The sequence below is a fragment of the Balaenoptera musculus genome, chromosome 8, assembly GCF_009873245.2.
Source record: "Balaenoptera musculus isolate JJ_BM4_2016_0621 chromosome 8, mBalMus1.pri.v3, whole genome shotgun sequence".
Taxonomy (NCBI): Eukaryota; Metazoa; Chordata; class Mammalia; order Artiodactyla; family Balaenopteridae; genus Balaenoptera; species Balaenoptera musculus.
Window position 1 is genome coordinate 95,154,973 of NC_045792.1, and position 18,794 is coordinate 95,173,766.

Genomic DNA, 18,794 nt, shown 5'->3' on the forward strand with positions numbered 1-18,794 from the left:
CTTTGTTAGCTGTTTACATCTTCCTCTCCTCTAAATTTGTTAAGTTCTTGAAGACAGAAATTCTGTCTTATTTACAAGACATTGCCTAGCAGAGGGCTTGCATATAGTAGAGACTCAATAAATATTTACATAATGAATGAAAATAATTATCATAGTTTACCAGATTCTAGGCAGGGACCATTACTACCTCTTTGTATACCAGAAGCTCTCACATAAGGAGCACGTGATAAATAATGATTGACAGTTTACTATAAAAACAAAACCCAGTAACCTAGAGATCTTATGGTTTTTAACATTAAACAAAACAATATAAAACTAGCTTAGCTAAATCAATTAAATATATCAGGTGGGCTACCAGATGGAGGGATGCCACGTAACACTGTTTTGGGGATAGCCCTAGGTCCCTTACTATTACCATCCCAAAGCTGCACAGAACTCAGATTTCCAGGGAAGGAAATAGCTATTGTAAGTATTATATAAGTATTTTCTCTGATTTGTGTGATATGGAATGGTACTTGAACAGAAAGTTTCCATGGGTTAGGAGAGAAAATTCCTAGTACCAGGAAACAATGAATTCTACCACACTCCTTCCATGTAAACACTTTCTGATCAAACTGTACTTTGAGAAGAGAACAACCAATCCAACTCTGTTTAAAACTCCAAAAAAAGTAAACTGATAGGCAATCTTTTAGAAGAAATATAAATGCTGGTCAGGGGGGTTTTAAAGTCAGTTTGAATGCCTAATTTCCAAATAGCCTTGGAGATTAGGGTAAAAATGATGTAGGCCACTCTAGCTACCTGATTTACAACAGGGATTCTTCATTTTCCTTCTTTGGCATTTTATATAACGTTGGCATTTCTTTTTTTGGTATGGCAGTCTACAGCAGCGAATGGGCAGAATTTTTAGCCAGAACATCTGGGTTCAAATCTTGGCTCCACCATATAATACATATATGATTTTAGGTAATTACTTAATCTTTCTGTGCCTTAGTTTTCTTTTCTAAAAAACAGAGATAATAATAATACTGTCCTTAGTAGGGATGGGGTGAAGACTGTGTATGTTATACATGTAAAGTGCTTAGGAGAATGCCAGTATATGGTAACCTCTATTAACTGTTAACTATCTTTAGTAATCTTCAGTATTTTTGCAAGTAATGTATTTTTCATTTGCAAAGTATTGTATATGAACCAGCACAATGTCCATAAGTGGTGACTAACCAAGTAAACTACAATCTTTTTCTCTACATATAGATACAGTGAAGATGGTGTTGGTGGGTGAGAGGTGTCCATGCTTAGGTTTCAGAAGATCCCGAAGTCTTTGAAACCATGTGCAAAAAATGACTGTATTAGGTGTGAGTGTGTATTTTTCCAGGGAGGGAATCCATGGCTTTCAACAGAGTCTTAAAGGAGTCTGGGACCTCCAAAGATCAAGAACCACTGCTCAAGTGTCCCATTTTAAAAGGTATGCCCACACTACATATAAGTATGTGGAGATCAAGCTTGAATACTTTTCTTAATAGAAACATTCCCAAATATGTCCTTTTTGTGTGTCTTGATTGCCTCAATATCCTTACATTATATGGTAGTGTAAATGCCCTTTTCAGTAAAATCATTTGCACAGATACACCAATTAGCATATTATTAGGCTTCCCACTCCTTAGTGCTATTTTTGACCTGTAGCTTCCATTTCAGATTTCCTCTAGTATATGAGAACAGATACATATTCTCATATGAGATGAATTGGACTTGGAAATGAATATTTCATTTCTATGAAATATACCACCTTCTAAATGCCTCTTTCTACCTGGTTCCATGGGTACTGATCCTAGAATATCTCCACACCTAACTGCTAAGAATTCCAGAAAAACAATTCCTGAGGGTCAAGTCACACAGACTTTTAGAACAAGTGCAAATAAATACTTCCAGAAGTTCAAAAGAAGACTTTAATTCTGTTCTAATACAGAGAAGTGATTTTTCATTGTCACTGATTACCTTTTCTCCTTCTTTGGACAGATGGGAAATCAGTTTAACTTTTACTCCTTGGTAATGTCATTTCTTAACTTTTACTCCTTGGTAATGTCATTTCCTTCAGGCAATGAATTTCAAGTGATTATTATCCCAGTACAGTATAAAAAAGTAACCAAAATAACCTTTGTTTAGTGCTGGTTGAGGTTGTTAACATAGTCTGAAACAGGACCTAGTTCTCCATGACCCATAGCAAATCAGCCTACAGCACGAAGCCCGAGGTGCTCCATCCACACTTGTACCTGTGAAGCAGTCAGGCTGGGAGAGGATGCAGCCGACTGGGCGTGGTGGTGGTACTGCTGTTGCTGCTGTAGCTGCTGTAGTGGTTGTTGCTGTGCTGTTTGTAGTTTGTTTTCAGATTGTGGCAATGGCTGTATTTGGAACTTGTCTGGTTGTTCTTGCTTTACTATCAGGTTCTTCCGAAGCTGTTCAACTACTCTTTTCTACAAAGGAGGACAAAAAAGAATAAAATCTATGAGAATATTGTTCTATCTCAGCTGTATAGAAATAGGCAGCAATTATATGCCTCTGACATCTTTTCTGTAACTAGCTTATTCTAGATCTTGTTACATCTAAAATTTACAGATTAGACAACTGAGGGAAAAAACCCATGGCATAAGTAACGTTTTATATCAATCTATAAAGGGAAACGGAGGCACAGATGAGAAGAAAAGCTAATGGAGGTCACATAGCAGAGCTGAGACTCCTTGACTATTATTATTTAGTGTGCTGGGCTGGAAGGGCAGTGTAACGTAGCAGTGAAGACACAACTTTGGAAACATACTGCCTCAATTCAAATTTCAGTTTTGCTACTTACCAGCTATATGATGTTGGTCAAGCCACTTAACCTATCTGTGCCTCAATTTCCTGTTCTTACTGTAAAGATGAGGTGATTAATAATATCCTTAGGATTCTTACGAGTACCAAACTGCCTCACGTAAAGTACTTGTAACTATGAGTGGCACACACTGTTGGTCATTTGTTTATTTTTTTTGCATCTGATAACATACATACCAGTTATACTACAGTAATTTTTGTTAATCAAACAAACATCATGTATCTAAGGGCAGTTTCAAACATTAGAAAGACTTTTAAACAAAGAAACCTTGATCCCAGCACTATGCAATATACACAACAGACACTGTAAATAACTGAAACATGTAACTCACGAGCACTGCTTTGCTGGAACAGGATCTATGAAAACACATACATTTGCTTAGGCAGAGTAGTGTTTTAGCTATACAGGATGAAAATTTTTAATTAAGGTTTTTTGAATTTTCTGTCCTTGTTGAAATCCAAGAAAATGGTGCATTTGGAAACCTTCATTACTATAATAATACATTTCAACGAAAGGTAAGCTCCATGTGGGTACGGATTTATTTTGTTCACAACTAAACTCTGCATCTAGAACTATGGCGGCTAAGTAAATGTCCTCGTTCTCTTCACATGATGTGTGAAGTGATGGAACCAAAGACCAGCAAATGGCTCAGAGAAAATATAATAACCATTCGGGGTCAGACCTGGGTTCTGACTCTCCTGCCCTAATGGCTGGAAGAAAGTATAAGCAGCACTCCTCGCCTACACTTTCAAGTGAGTTCACCAGCTGAGGTTTGTTATTTCTGACAAAAATAGATTACTGTCTTCTAATATAGATTTAAGTAGAGAAGAAGTAACTGAAGATCTTTAAATAAGGGGTTAAGTGAAACCATAAGGGCCAGGTTGATTTCACATTCCTGCCTATGATTCTAACCAACTTCACTACACACACTCTCTAAAGAATCCAAACCTGCAGGTTACTTCCTTGACATATTTGAACATTAGAACATTTACAAAATGGATTTTTAAAAACTTTAAGTCAATACAAAATACATTCTTGAGAAAAATTTTAATATTTTTATTACTGATTCTTTTTAGGCAATGAAAATATCACATAAAGGCCAATTTGGCGGGAGGGGGGGTCTGCTATACTTTGTACTCTGCTAGCACCACCTCTTTGAGCAGTTAAATATTAAAAAGAAAAGATGTAAAGTCCAAAGTCTTTCCAGAAACCATCTGCAGAATACTAAAAATGCAAATTAATAAAAAAATTCTTATAAAAATAACTTTCCAGTCTTCAAAATCCTATTTCTCAAGTGTAAAACTCAGAGTAATTGAATAGATGTAGTTTAACAGAAGGGGAAGTAACAGTAGTGGTGGCATGGATAATTCTGAGTATCACATGTAGACTTTATTGCTTAGTGACTGCCAGAACAATAAGACATTTAACAATTAAGTAATTATTTAGAGTTGCTTTCAGTCCCCCTCCCCAACATATTAATCACCATTAATCAAACATATTAACAAACTAGCTAAAGTACAGCATCATTCTTAGTCCCTTTACCAAAACAAAAACAAAACCCCCCAGCTCAAATCAGGGGGAGGAGAGAAACCAGGAGGAAATAATACAAACACAAATGTGACACCTGCCAAAAAATAAACTTTGAACAAAAACAGCACAGGAAGCTAAATAATTACTATACCAGGCACAAAAGGAAAGGGTGTTTTTCTCCTCTATAGCCGTTTTTAGGAAATACAGTGTGCTCTCCTACTTACTGCCTAACCGGGTTGAACTAGAAGCAAGAGACAAAGCTTGGAACCCACTCCCAGTGTTTTGTACAACAGAAGGGAACAGTAGGGGAAAGAACAAGAAAGGGACGCAGGCTAGAGTACTCTGAAGCCATATGGCTAGAGCAAGGTGACCACCAATCAGAACCCGAATCAGGAACGTGGGAGTCAGTGAGTCACGATGCATTCACAACTGTTCCTCCCCCAGGGCCTGAAACAAAGCGAGGAGGGGAGACGGGATCAAAATACTCGCAAACTTTCATTAGTCCTTGAGAAGAGGAAAAAAAGAAGAAAGAGAGAGAGAGCTGTGCAGATTGGACACGGGTCAGATCATATGAGGTGGGTAATGCTTTCTTTGAAAGAAGGCGCTGGCATATTTCAGAGAACCGCTCAGAAATGCATTGCCCTGGCAGTCCTTGCTGTGTTCACCAGAAGACTAGAAGAATACCCAGAATATAGTTGTGCATGTCTATGAAATTTTTTTTAAAAATCAAGGGTCAGGGGAAGCACTGATGCCTTCTGTCAAATAAACTATTCACTGCATTTTGAAAACCAATGATCTAAAGTTAGGTGAGCTCTGCAGTGGAGGCACTCCTTAGGTGTACAGAGACCCTGCACACTCTTTTAAGGACCGACTAATAAAGGAGAGTTGCCCTGAGCAGGAGCTGGCTTTTCTAGGTTCCACAATCCAGTCTTGTTCTAATTCAGTCTTGCAGCTCTGGCAAATACAACAGTCACATTAACTCCAGCAGGACCCTGATCTGGGTCAGTACCAGTTCTGGGTGGCGGTGAGAGAATACAGCTATAATATCTCATAAATTTTAGCTTGTAGTATCAAGCAAAGTTCTTAAGAAGCCTCTCATCTCCACAGGAAGTGAAACTATATTCTTCTACCATTTCTTTGTCTTAAACAAAGAAATCATGACTTCTGCTGGTCACTGATGAAAGTTATACTGGCCTAAACAACTGGATATTTTCAATGTTGTTCACATATAAAGGAGACCTTTAAACATAGCTAATTATCTTGGAACCTTATCCTGAAGCTTTCAGTAAAGGCTAAGTCTCACAAACTGGCCATTCATCACTCACTAACAAGTTAATGAGAGCTAAAAAAGGGGGGGGTAAAGCAATTACACTCCAATAAAGTGTTAAAAAATTAAAATTAAAAGGGGGGGTGGGGAACAAAAGAAATGAAAAAGGAAAAGTTGGAAAGAATGAAGGCAGGAGAGAAAAGTTAACAATTTATTACCTTCTCTCCTTAATATATTTTCTATAAACAACAGGCCAATGTGCCAGGCATCCAGAATGGCAAGTACCGCCCCCCTCAATTCATCTGTCAAGAACTGCTCCATAAACCCAGAATGTGATTCCAAGCCTCCAATTCCCTAGACATTCGCATCGCTGGGTTTCATCAGGGCTTGTTCAGGCAGAAGGGTTCACAGAGCCTCTGACACCTGAAGTCACAGTTTCTGAGACAGGTAGTCACCGTGATCAATATTGTGACATTCAGCGATACTATCAACGTGTTCACACGACAGCAAGACAGATTCCAAAGAAAAACACAGAAATTTATCAGCCCGATTCAACAGAAAATAGGGTTCATTTTTCTGCTATGGAAGTCAATCATTCCAAGTGCCATGGCCTTGGTCAATACAGAAGGGAGATGGAGTGGTGGAAGAACAGCCCCTACCCCTCCAATTGAGCCACCAATTTATTTCCATCCAATCCTCACACAAATTTTAGAAAGCTTCTCTCAAAAGCAAATGCAGGCACAAGCCCTATCCTCCACAACTGGACGCTGGTGCTTCAAGGCTCTGTTTTTCCATACAGTCACTCTGCTTGCTTGTGTTCCACTCAGCATTATCTGTTCTTGAATCAATTATGAGAGGGCCACATCCACCCAGACATCTTCCTACACAGTATTGCCTTAAAATTTCATCCTTGTTTCCTCTATGATCAACCACACAATCAGAAAATATAACCTTCCCCCTCATACCAGAAACTGGTAGACTTGTAACTTGTCACAAATCCAGAAAGTGACGAACAAACCTTACCCATCTTCATACCTAAAATGCAATGAAAAATCTTTCCAGGTCTTCAGACTCACCAATTGCCCAAATGAAACCGGGGATACTAAATTTTTTGTGTGCGTAAAAACTAACATGGAGAAATTTACATTTGTTAATAAAATCAGAATTTACCCAAAGAGAGGAGAAAAAAAACCTTTCTACTGTCCAACTGAAAGTCAACCAACTGTAGTTATAAGTAACACCAATATTCAACAACACTGAAGATGCAGGAGAGAGATTACATGAGTCTTCAGAATGCTGCCTCATAATTATCCTCTAAAGAATAGGGTATGTTACTGGCATAACATTAATGACAAAATTACAATCCAGAGTAAAAGGTATGTGCTGTTTAAAGGAAACAGAAAATTAAGTGAAGATTCCACCATTTTATGAACAAAGACACAGGAACAAGAAGCAATAAACTCAAAATAAGCTCCTTCTTGATGTACTATATTACTGAAATTCAATGAGAGGGTATGTACTGAAGTTATTAGAGGGAATGTTTAGGGGAGACACACAGGATAGAATTCTGACAGGGGAGTAGGAGGGAAAATATTGGTGGCAGCATCTATAAAAACATACTTAGGGGAATTTCCTGGCAGTCCAGTGGCTAGGACTCAGGGCTTTCATTGCCAGGGCCCGGGTTCAATCCCTGGGTCGGGCAACTAAGATCCCGCAAGCTGCGTGGCACGGCCAAAAAAAAAAAATATGTGTGTGTGTGTGTGTGTGTGTATACACACACACACACACACACACATATACATGCATACTTAGATAAAAATAATTGTTTCATTCATTTTGTAAGGCACTAGAAGGTTTTCCCCCAAACTCTCCGATATTCAGTTTCAGGGTTAGAATTAGACAAATAGCTTCTAACCTTATAAGCCTTTTTTAAAAAGAATATATTCTTGAAAAACACTACCTGTTTGACAGAGCAGTATCTACAACCTCATCTTATACAGTGAACTGTGTATGTTGTCTACTAAAGAGGATTTGTTTGGTCATAGAGAGTTGGGAACATAGATATTTTATAGTTCTTCACAAGGTGTCATGGAATTTGAACAGTACAATTTAGATGAATTAAGGAACAGCAGCAGTTGGAATTATCAGGGTTCTTTTTTCAGTAAAGTTCAAAATTCTCTACATGGATGCTTAACAGATGGTGGAGAATGCATAAGTCATGATACTGATTAGACTTTGGCTTCTTTAATTAAAAAAATATTCTTTGGGGTTTACTCTTCCTTCAAAATACACACACACACACACACACACACACACACACATACACACGCTGATATGTATATCAATAGGTTTTACATCCCATCTCCACAGGAGATTAGACCTCGTATTCATATCAATGGGATTTATATCCCATTTCCATTGGGGATTAGACCCTTTATTTGACAGCCTGATTGAAATGCAGTTTACTTTTTTCTTATTTAGCTCATTCACGCTCTAATAGGTAAACTCAACCCCACCTTCCCCCAACTCCTTATGCATGACTATAAAGGACTGCTAAGACTGCTACAGTCAAACTTTGTCTAAATCTAGGAACCCTTCTAAGAACCTGGGGATTGTTCTTAATTTGCATCAAACAAGAAAAAGTGTAGCTGTTTACTCAAGAGAGATGGGTCCCTGGAGAACTACAGTGCTTCAATATGTAACATACCCAGATGCTAGGACAAAATAGTACCAACATAGAGACAGACTAAAAAAGAGGACTGCATGATGGGAATTGTAATATATTTCTCTATAATAAAAGACGAACGAAGCCAAAATCAGAACCCAGTTTGCTTGCATTTAAGTTCTCTATGTTTCTTTGAAGTACTAAGCTATACCGTCCTGCTTGCTTCAGAAAGATGTTGAAGATCAAATGAATTAATGGTGGGGAGTGCTTAGGATATTGTTGAGGGCAATGTGAAAATCACAGATGATAACCCATGAAAAATACAATTTCTCTAGTGTGAATTTTCAGTTAAGAGCAGCAGCTAATTAAATGTGACTTTTCAATGTCAATTATCTTTCAATCATTTTATTTTTAACACCTAGTCAAACATTTTATGTTTCCTCAAACCTCATTTTTTTTTTAAACGAGAATCACCAAAAAAAGTACAAGTAAGAAAGAATGCTACCTGTTGCCTTTTTATCTCAGAAATCAAGGTCATTAGGGAATATTTTCCTGTGTAGAAATCAAGGTACGGCCCAGATTTCTTATACCTTCATTAGTGGTTCAGGGCCATATTCTGAATGCATAAAATAGATGTCCAATTTAAATGTAACCTGACCCAGCAAAGACCCTAGATACAGTAATGAGAACAGCAGAAAAAAACATAAGAACCATTTATAATCTGCGCAATTTAGCTGTTTGCTAATATAAAAAAGTGTCTGAATCACTGTGTTTGTACCACAGTGAGACACGACACAAAGGCTATTAATTTGTAAATTAAACTCCAGTTCAGTAAAATGGATGGCCCTCTGTAACTATCTGTTACAAACCTGCACATACCAGCAGCTTGTCATTCATCATTCCATGGCTCTACCCCACAACTTAAAAAGCAGCATTGCCTTGTTAATGTCAGAGCTGTCCCATACACTACAGAAATTCTCTCACTGCTCTGCCCTGAAGCTGCTATGGTTTTCCTCACAAAAGAAATATGATTGGAAATGGCTGCACAGTACCAGTCCCTGACAAGTTGGATATGAAAATACACTTTAAGCACAGTAATGATCCTAAAATGGGGGGAGGGAAAAGGAAGAAGAAAACCAAAAACCTGTATTATTTTACAAAATACTGCTCAGATACAACAGATTGTTTTGCTTACTCCAAGCCCTGGGTACAACTGGAGATAATGTAGAAAGCCCTCTTTTCACAGAAACACAAGACATAATCAGATTCTGGGAGAGGTAAATATAGTAGATTATCTAACCAAATTCTACGCAGAATACACGTACTAAGTCACGGATCAATCATTTCCAAAGGCAAGGATATATTTTAACAATCCTCAATTCTGCAGTTTTTGCTTAAAAGAGAGAAAAAAGACAGACAAGAGTATTAGAACAATATACTGTGTCAGGCAGGATATATCAGGTAGAAAATATTTTTTGATAAAATGTAATGTTTACCTTACGTTTAAACAAAAGTAGGCCTTATAAATCACTAAACAATGATATTCTGAATAAGTATTTTAACAAAAGTACAACCTGAACAATACTCTTGATGCTTAAAAACATGTTTTTTATCATCTGCCATAATAGGATAAACACGTAGATTAAAAGGTTCCAAAGCTACTGAATGAGTATCTCTTAATTTCACAAAAAGTATTCAGCATTTCAGTAGTTTATCACCAAGTACTTGTTAAAATCACTTAAAGAAAAAAAATGAACAGTGTTACATATTTACTTTCTGACAATACCCCACATAAAACAACAGAGGAAGCAATTCCATCACCTACGTAGGCTGCCAAGATGAGGGATAGTCAACTTCAAGGGATTGGACCTTCCAAGACACGTGACAGAGGATGATTTGCACTACTTTGTATTTAGTCTGAGTTTTCTGCATCAGAAACAGAAGAAACCTGAACTCATCTTTCAGAATTTCAGAGCAGGTTTGATTTTTTTGTTTTAAACTGTCAGTACTAGAAATTTTATTAAAGAGAGAGACATTCAGCAATATAGGAAAAAAGCATGAACAAAGCATTTTGTTAAACATTTTAAATCTTTATTAAATCTGAGGTGTGAAGAAAAACATTTTTCATAGGTTATGAAAATTACTAAATCCAATTCACAAATCTCTACACAAATATTTCAAGTCTTTACACATACACACCTACACACGCAAGCACATACTCTAACTTTCAGAAAAGATGGAATGGCCACAGTAAAAATGATTTGTTATTTTTATCTTCTTTTAGCATATTTTTTAGTACTGAAGGTGTAGCTCACTCTTTACTATACTGTTCTCCAGTTTCCACATCCAACAAAATTACTGAGGTGCAGGGCCAAAAGAGAAGAGGACATTGTACTGAACATAAGATACGTCCCCTTTTTTTTTTTTTTTAAATAGACAATTTTTTTTATTGTAGCCTGCTTTTCATTTTTTTTTTTTTTTCCACTGAAGTATAGTTGATATACAATATATATAAGTGTACAATATAGTGATTCACAATTTGTAGAGGTTATATTCCATTTAAAGTTATTATAAAATATTTGCTATATTCCCCGTGTTGTACAATATATTCTTGTAGCTTATTTTATACCTAAGAGTTTGTACCTCTTAATTCCCACTCCTATATTGCCCCTCCTCCTTCCCTCCTCCCACTGGTAACCACTAGTTTGTTCTCTGTATCTGTGATAGACTTAATTTTTTAAAGCAATTTTAAGTTCACAGTAAAACTAAGTGGAAAGGGACTTCCCTGGTGGCGCAGTGGTTAAGAATCCCCCTGCCAATGCAGGGGACACAGGTTCGAGCCCTGGTCCGGGAAGATCCCACATGCCACAGAGCAACTAAGCCCGTGCGCCACAGCTACTGAGCCTGCGCTCTAGAGCCCACAAGCCACAATGACTGAGCCCGTGAGCCACAACTACTGAGCCCACGAGCCACAACTACTGAGCCCACACGCCACAACTACTGAAGCCCACGCGCCCAGAGCCCGTGCTCCACAACAAGAGAAGCCACTGCAATGAGAAGCCCGTGAACTGCAGCAAAGAGTAGCCCCTGCTTGCCGCAACTAGAGAAAGTCCACACCCAGCAACAAAGACCCAACGCAAACAAAAATCAATCAATCAATCAATCAATTTATTTTAAAAAGACAATGATGATATAATCACTGCACACCTATTAAAACAGCTAAAAAAAAAAAACTGAGTGGAAAGTACAGAGAATTCCCACATAGCCCCTGCTCCCCCACCCACAGTCTCCCTATCAGCAGTCCATCAGAACGGAACATTTGCTAAAACTGATGAACCTACATTGGCACATCATTATCACCCCAAATCCATAGTTTACACTAGAGTTCACTCTTCTTTTAAAAACTGAAGGATAGTTTATTTACAATGTTGTGTTAGTCTCTGGTGTACAGCAAAGTGATTCGGATATACATATATATACATATTCTTTTTCATATCCTTTTCCATTATAGGTTATTACAAGATATTGAGTATAGTTCCCTGTGCTCTACAGTAGGACCTTGTTGTCATCTATTTTATATATAGTATTTGAATCTGCTAATCCCAAGCCCCTAATTAATCACCCCCTTTCCCCTTTGACAACCATAAGTTTGTTTTCTATGCCTGCAAGCCTGCTTCTGTTTTGTAAATAAATTCATTTGTATTTTTTTTTTTAGATTCCACATATAAGTGATACCATATGATATTTGTCTTCGTCTGACTTACTTCACTTAGCATGATAATCTCTAGGTCCATCCACGTTGCTGCAAATCATATCATTTCATTCTTTTTTATGGCCGAGTAATATTCCATTATATATATATATGTATATATATATATATATATATTTATACACCACATCTTTTTTATCCATTCATCTGTCAATGTACATTTAGGCTACTTCCACAACTTTTTGGTTATTGTAAATAGTGCTGCTATGAACACTGTGGTGCATTATCTTTTCAAATTAGAGTTTTCTCTGGATATATGCCCAGGACTGGGATTCCTGGATCATATCGTAGCTCTATTTTTAGTTTCTTATGGAACCTCCATACTGTTCTCAATAGTGGTTGCACCAATTTACATTTCTACTAACAGTGTAGGAGTGTTTAGGGTTCACTCTTAATGTTGTACATTCTATGGATTTTGACAAATGTACAATGACATGTATCCACCACTGCAGTATCACATGGAATAGTTTCATTGCCTAAAAATCCTCTGTGCTCTGTGTATTCATCTCTCCCTTGCCCAACCTCTGGCATCCACTGATCATTTAACTGTCTCTATAATTCTGCCTTTTCCAGAATGACATATGTTGGCATCATACAGTGGCCTTTTCAAATTGGCTTCTTTCACTTAGAAATACATATTTGTTCTTCCATGTCTTTTCATGGCTTGATAGCTCATTCTTTTTACCCCTGTATAATATTCCATTGTCTGAATATACCACAGTAGTCTCGATTTTTAGATACAGTCTAATGCGGCAGCTGGTGAGTTCTACAATGATTACAATAAAAACAGCAGCAATAATATCAAATAGATATTACCTGCCAGGTAAGACACTAAGGATCTGAGCACCTAAGTGACTTGACCTAGGTCTCAAGTTATGGGCAGAGTCAGACTTAGAAGTTCTAGTTCCTGGTATCTAATTTCTTATCTCTCCCCTCCCCCCATTATTTTACTTGCTGGTAAGGACTTGAAGCTCTCTCTATATACTGTATAATACGGCAAGCCACAAAAGCACCTAGTAAAAAACGTTTTAAAAAAAATACCCCCTCCTCCACACCATTCTGCTTTTAGGAAAAATAAGTAGAGAGGCAGTATAGTGCAGCAAAAAATAATACAAACGGTCAAGAAATCTGGGTTCTGGTCACATATCTGTCACTACACTAGCTTTGTGACCTTGAGTAAGTTATTTACCTGATCTTGGTCTCAGTTTCTCCACTCAGTCTTCAATATTCTCTTCTGTTAAAATTCTGTGAATCTCTAAATAACAAGAATACAATCTCTTGATCTTTACTTTCCACCTCTATAAGCACAGTACACAGAAAACTACTAACGCTCACAATGATGATATTGACACACTACAAAGAAGATAAATCATTAAAGAATAGTTTCATTCAGGGATTAAAACTTCACATGGGGCTTCCCTGGTGGCGCAGTAGTTGAGAATCTGCCTGCCAATGCAGGGGACACGGGTTTGAGCCCTGGTCTGGGAAGATCCCACATGCCGCAGCGCAGCTAGGCCCGTGAGCCACAGTTACTGAGCCTGCGCGTCTGGAGCCTGTGCTCCGCAACAAGAGAGGCCGCGACAGTGAGAGGCCCGCACACCGCGATGAAGAGTGGCCCCCGCTTGCCACAACTAGAGGAAGCCCTCGCACAGAAACGAAGACCCAACACAGCCATAAATAAATAAGTTAATTAAAAAAACAAAAAAAACAAAAAAACTTCACATGAACAGTGGTCAAGCAGGTAATGCATGTGAATGAAGCAGGCCAGCCAGCTATGAGACAACAGAGAGTGATGGGAACTAAAGTCAACTGGAGAGGGAATGACCTGTCTAAAGGCACTAATGTAAGAATTGCTTTTAACATTGTTAAAATATCTTTGTTACTTAGATTAAGCCCGTGGGTTACCAGTTTTCAACCTCTAGGCAGTAACTACATTCACTGAACTGTAGCTCCTAGGAGAGGAATCAGTCATCACTTAGGAATTTTTTCAACAATAAAAGGTGAGTCAAAAAAGAATTTCAGATAACCAGAAAATTCAAATGGCTTTCCTGTTAAGCAAAATCTTAGCATTGTTAAACAGCTGGGTTGTGACTTTAGTGGGAAGAAGCACAGACGTAAAAGCAAGTGATAAATGGGTATTAAGAAAAATATGGTAAGATAAAATATCTTAAGATATGAGAGACAACAATATACAAAATATAAAAGAATAAAAAATTTAGTAACATGTTCCATAATTGTGCCAATTTTATCCAAATAGCTTAAAGTACCTTACAGACAATTTAACCTCCTCCCATCATGTAACACCGATGCAAGAATGAGCTGGAATCAGTTTCTCTACCACCGAACCGTAGCTGTCCCTAGGGCTGAAGAAAGCAGCTGTTTAAACAGCCACACTGTAGAGGTCAGAAAAATGAAAACTACCTTGTTGAAGCTGTCCAGGGAATTATAGTAAGCAAAACATAATCATCAGACTTGGAATCCAACCAGAACACTGGAAACAACTCCTACACTTAACTGGTTCTTGTTTCTGAGTACTGGGGATTTTTCAAAATCACTTAGTTTACATGATTAAGGAAAAGGAACTTATAAACATATGTATTCATTAATAATTTTTCAAGAATCTTACTTTCTGAGTGAACCCTAAATGAAAAATGATGATACCATTTTCACAAACATTTCCTTATAGTGTGATTTTTTTAGTTTAAACAATCATACGTTTATATAGCACTTTATAGTTGTAAATTTTCACACCCTCTTATCAAATAAGATTCTCACGACTACATGGGGTGAATTAAGGCAACTGTCTTTGATTCAGACAGGGAAACTGAGGTGACTGACGACTAACCAAAAGTTATGCAGTTACCTAACAGTAAAAAGGGCACTAGAATATGGAATCCCTCTCCTCTGGAAAACTAGTCTGTTTTTCTTTTGCGCTTAGTCTAGTTTCACTTGCTCATAGGGTTCCTGCTATGTGCAGAGGGCTCGCACCCGGCACTCCTCACCAAAGCTCCCAGTGCGAAAAGCTGGAAAACTAGTCTGAATGAAGCTCTGTTCACTGAACAAAGAGCTGGAGCTCATTTGTCTGAGCCAATACTTCTGGGGCCAATAGGAGGTTGGATGATATCCAAGTGGACTGACTAAATGTAGAGTATACTGGTGTGGGGAGCTTGGCCAGGGGGAGAGATGTCCTTTGTTGGACATCCGTCTCTAGATATAGTTAACTGTCAGGAAACAAAGACAGGCTGTCAAAAGCCAAGGAAGAATAACCTGTGCAACAAACTGAAGGGGCCAAGCAGGAGAGGAGCCTGAGGATGCGGTCAAGGTAGGAATTGGGACAGCCAGAGATGAAGCATGGATGGCTCGAGAGATGGGTCTGGAGCAAATTATACCAAGAGTGACCATCCTAAGGCAAATTTCCTATAAGCTCTGAGCACCAGAAGGGCTGAGAATGTTCTTAAAGGGATTGGGCAGTGCTGGAAAACTTGCTCCAAAATGCCAGAGAGACTGTATTTCTATCATCAAAGATATTCTCTCTGACAGCTGAGGAGGGATACACGCTGGAGCCAACACAACAAGAATGATACGCTTCCTCATCTATGGAGTAGGATGGACAATTTTAAGATTCTGTTGCTAACCTTCTACCTCAAGCCAAAAACTTCAATTCTGGAACAATGACTTCAATTTAATAAATGTAATGGATGCTGGCAACATTTAGACTGGTAAAATAGTGGGTTCCAGTATTTAAGGGAGTAAATCACAGCAAACTTTACATACCAGCCACTAATATAGAGCTGGATTTAAAATTTTTATTCACTAACAGATTTATCCTACTGCCGTAAAAACTATACAGCTATTTTGCTTTTAAAATAGAGCACAGATGAGCAAAACCCATATGCAAAGGGGCTGGGGAAATAACATTATAAACCACACAGAGAGGTTTTAAAATCAGCCTCCCTGCTTTCAGAGCCGCTGCTAGGAATCCTGGTTGCCCCTCCCTCACCGCCACGCCAGACCAGGGCTCAGTCAACAAGACCGCTGTGCGAGTGACACAGCCATCACTTCTGCTTAGTCTCCACAGGCCTGATGTATGTGATGCTGAATTTACTTATCTCAGTAGGCTGCACAGGCTTGCCAGGAATGGTTATATTTTAGACTTTGTAAGAAAAGGATGTCAGGGGTTTTGTTGTTGTGGCATCATTCTGCAACACCTTATTTCAACTCTGTGCTGAGCTGGCAAAAGCACTCAATCAACCCGGCTCCATAATCCAGCTCCACTTACCCTTCAGATGTTCCAGTAGCAGGATGAATCCACAATACTCACTGGCAACGTGACATACTAGTACACAGATTTGTCCACTCATCACACCCTTTGAATGTCTCCTTGGTCCTTCTCTGTCCTTGTACCTCCGAGCTGTCATTTTCCTTTCTAAATATTTCCTGTGATATTTTCATCCAAAGGAACTAAGGATCTAACTCCATCTCGAGCCCACCGAAATGTGTGTAAGAACAATCTGTGCAATATGGACATCCCGGGAGAAAAACCCATCAGACGGTATTTGGGCTTTCTACAGCCTACTCTGCTTAGATGCTGAGAATGAGAAGAGACGGTTGTTTCCATCCCCTTTAAAAGAACCCAGTTGATTTAAGGGTGGCTGTAAGGGCAAGCACGACAGACCTGCTTGGAGAAAGCAAGGGTATCTGTCGTCTGATGGATACAGTAGAATGGACCTACTCGTATGCAGGCTGTCAGCCTTGCCACTAATCAGAAGGGGGAAAGCATCTTTAGGAAAAGAAAATGGAACAAATTGAGTGGAAAAGAAGAAGTGACACAAAAGCACAATGTTTAACAAGCAGCTTTTCTTGATGGTTGAAGGTGCTCCTTTCCTGAGACTTCTTGTAATAGGAAGGAATCATTCCTACACAGGGGTGCATACCTATACTTCACAGGGTGTTTGTTTGTGTGACAGTTATACTGTCATAATTTTAGATGGTTAAACCTCTGCTCCAGGGTTTAAAAAGATCAGAGCACTTGTCACTCTTGGTGCAGGTAAAGTGAGATAGAGTAGTTGAGCAGTTCATTTTTCTTTATAATTACACTCCATTAACCTTCCACATGAGAGCTCCCCTGTGCCTTCATACCAGCAGCACCAACTGGCTGCATTTGATAAGGCTCTACAGAGTCTGCAAGACCAGCACATGTAACAAAAGGAACACTTTAATACTGCAGACTTAAGCAGAAGCTGAATGCAGCTCTGCAGCTCCTCTACTTATTGGCACACATATTCAGCTCAATTATACATGTGTAGACAAAAACAAACCAAAACCGTAAAGTCTTGAAACCAGCAAACAGATGATGGGAGCTTATTCAAACCAAAAGTGATTCAAAATCTTCTGATAATCTTTACAATATTAAAACCCCAAACTTATTACTATTTTTCTAACCTTTGATAATGTGGCATCCTATAAGAAATGTACTCAATATACTAAAGCTTACAGGGTGACACAATCACTGGGTGATCTGTATTACAATTAGATCACTTTGGTGTCTGCAAGCTGCATGTTGTGAAGGTAATTTACTCAAGTATTTCTCCTTAGGTTATCTCTCAGTAACTCATTAAAAAAATTGGTTAAGAACTAGCACTAAGTCCATCCTTATCCTCCTTGACAGTGCACGTATAACTGATTTCCCTTTTCCCTTTTTTGAGAGAGAGAGAGAAAAAGAGACCTATCCCATTAATAACGCATTCTCCTACAGTTTTTAATGCAGTGCCCTGAACGCTTCTTTCCATCCGTAGATTAGTGCTCCTACCCTGAGCAAAGACCAGGTGGTACATGCTTGAGCAGATAAAACGAAAGCCAGTTTGGGAAATAGGTGCTGGCACAATTCATCTTGAATAGGTTCCCAATTATTGGGGAAACAAAAAGCAGCCAAATTTATACCTCTGCTCTAACCAATGGCATCCACAGCCCTCACAGCATCTCAGAATAAGGTTTCCACCATTGTAGTTTGTGTTTTTGGATACATCCCTAACCACAGTGACCTAAGGAAGGTCGACAGGTACCTTGACAATGTTACTCACTACTAACTCGCTTTCTTTGGCAAATGTATGCACTGAGAGTGTTGGTCTATGGTAAGTGTAATCTGACCATCAGAAAATTTAAGTACAAGAATTCAGTGGTACAGGATTTTCTTCATCAAATGTTACATTTAAAACACTTTTCTAGAGATATAAACTACAGCAAAACCTTGTTTTTGAAAATTAATGAGATACTTAGTACTTCTGAAAGTATCTGGCAGAGAAATGATTGTTTGCATTTACATTTTGAAGATGGATGACTGGATGTGGGAATTCCACTACACTCCTTTTTTTTTTTTAATGCTTTACATATGAAACTGAAGGATTTTTCCACTAGTATTTTTCTTTTGCTTGATACCATTACAAACTCACGTTACTTTATGTTTGTATGACACTTACCACCATGGTATCCTTTTTAAAAAATTCTCTTCTTAACCCAATTATCAGCTTTGTCTTGCAACTAAATAGTTCATAATTCTTTAAAACCCAGTATCAAAGACATAATTTTAAGATTTTCTTGCTGCATATTACATGCTGAAGCATTCAGTATAATAATGCTGAATGACCAAATGCCAAAAGATAAAGCCAGCCTGTGCCTATAGGAACCAGCTCCTGAAAATGTT

The 18,794-nt window shown here is 38.3% G+C and overlaps 1 protein-coding gene across 14 annotated transcripts in view; it reads right to left on the reverse strand.

The window, feature by feature from the left end:
* The window catches only part of PHF21A (PHD finger protein 21A), a 202,229-nt gene that overhangs the window by 63,512 nt on the left and 119,923 nt on the right, over nucleotides 1-18,794 (reverse strand). For 13 of the 14 annotated variants that reach the window (XR_005021052.1, XM_036862475.1, XM_036862478.1 and 10 more), the window contains one exon: nucleotides 2,268-2,468. The exons of the other annotated variant lie outside the window; for it this stretch is intronic. Coding sequence is in view for 12 of the 13 variants with exons in the window: in XM_036862475.1 (XP_036718370.1) it covers nucleotides 2,268-2,468 (201 nt within the window). In the remaining variant the exon portion in view is untranslated. The remainder of the gene's footprint in view (nucleotides 1-2,267; nucleotides 2,469-18,794) is intronic. 14 annotated transcript variants of the gene reach the window in all.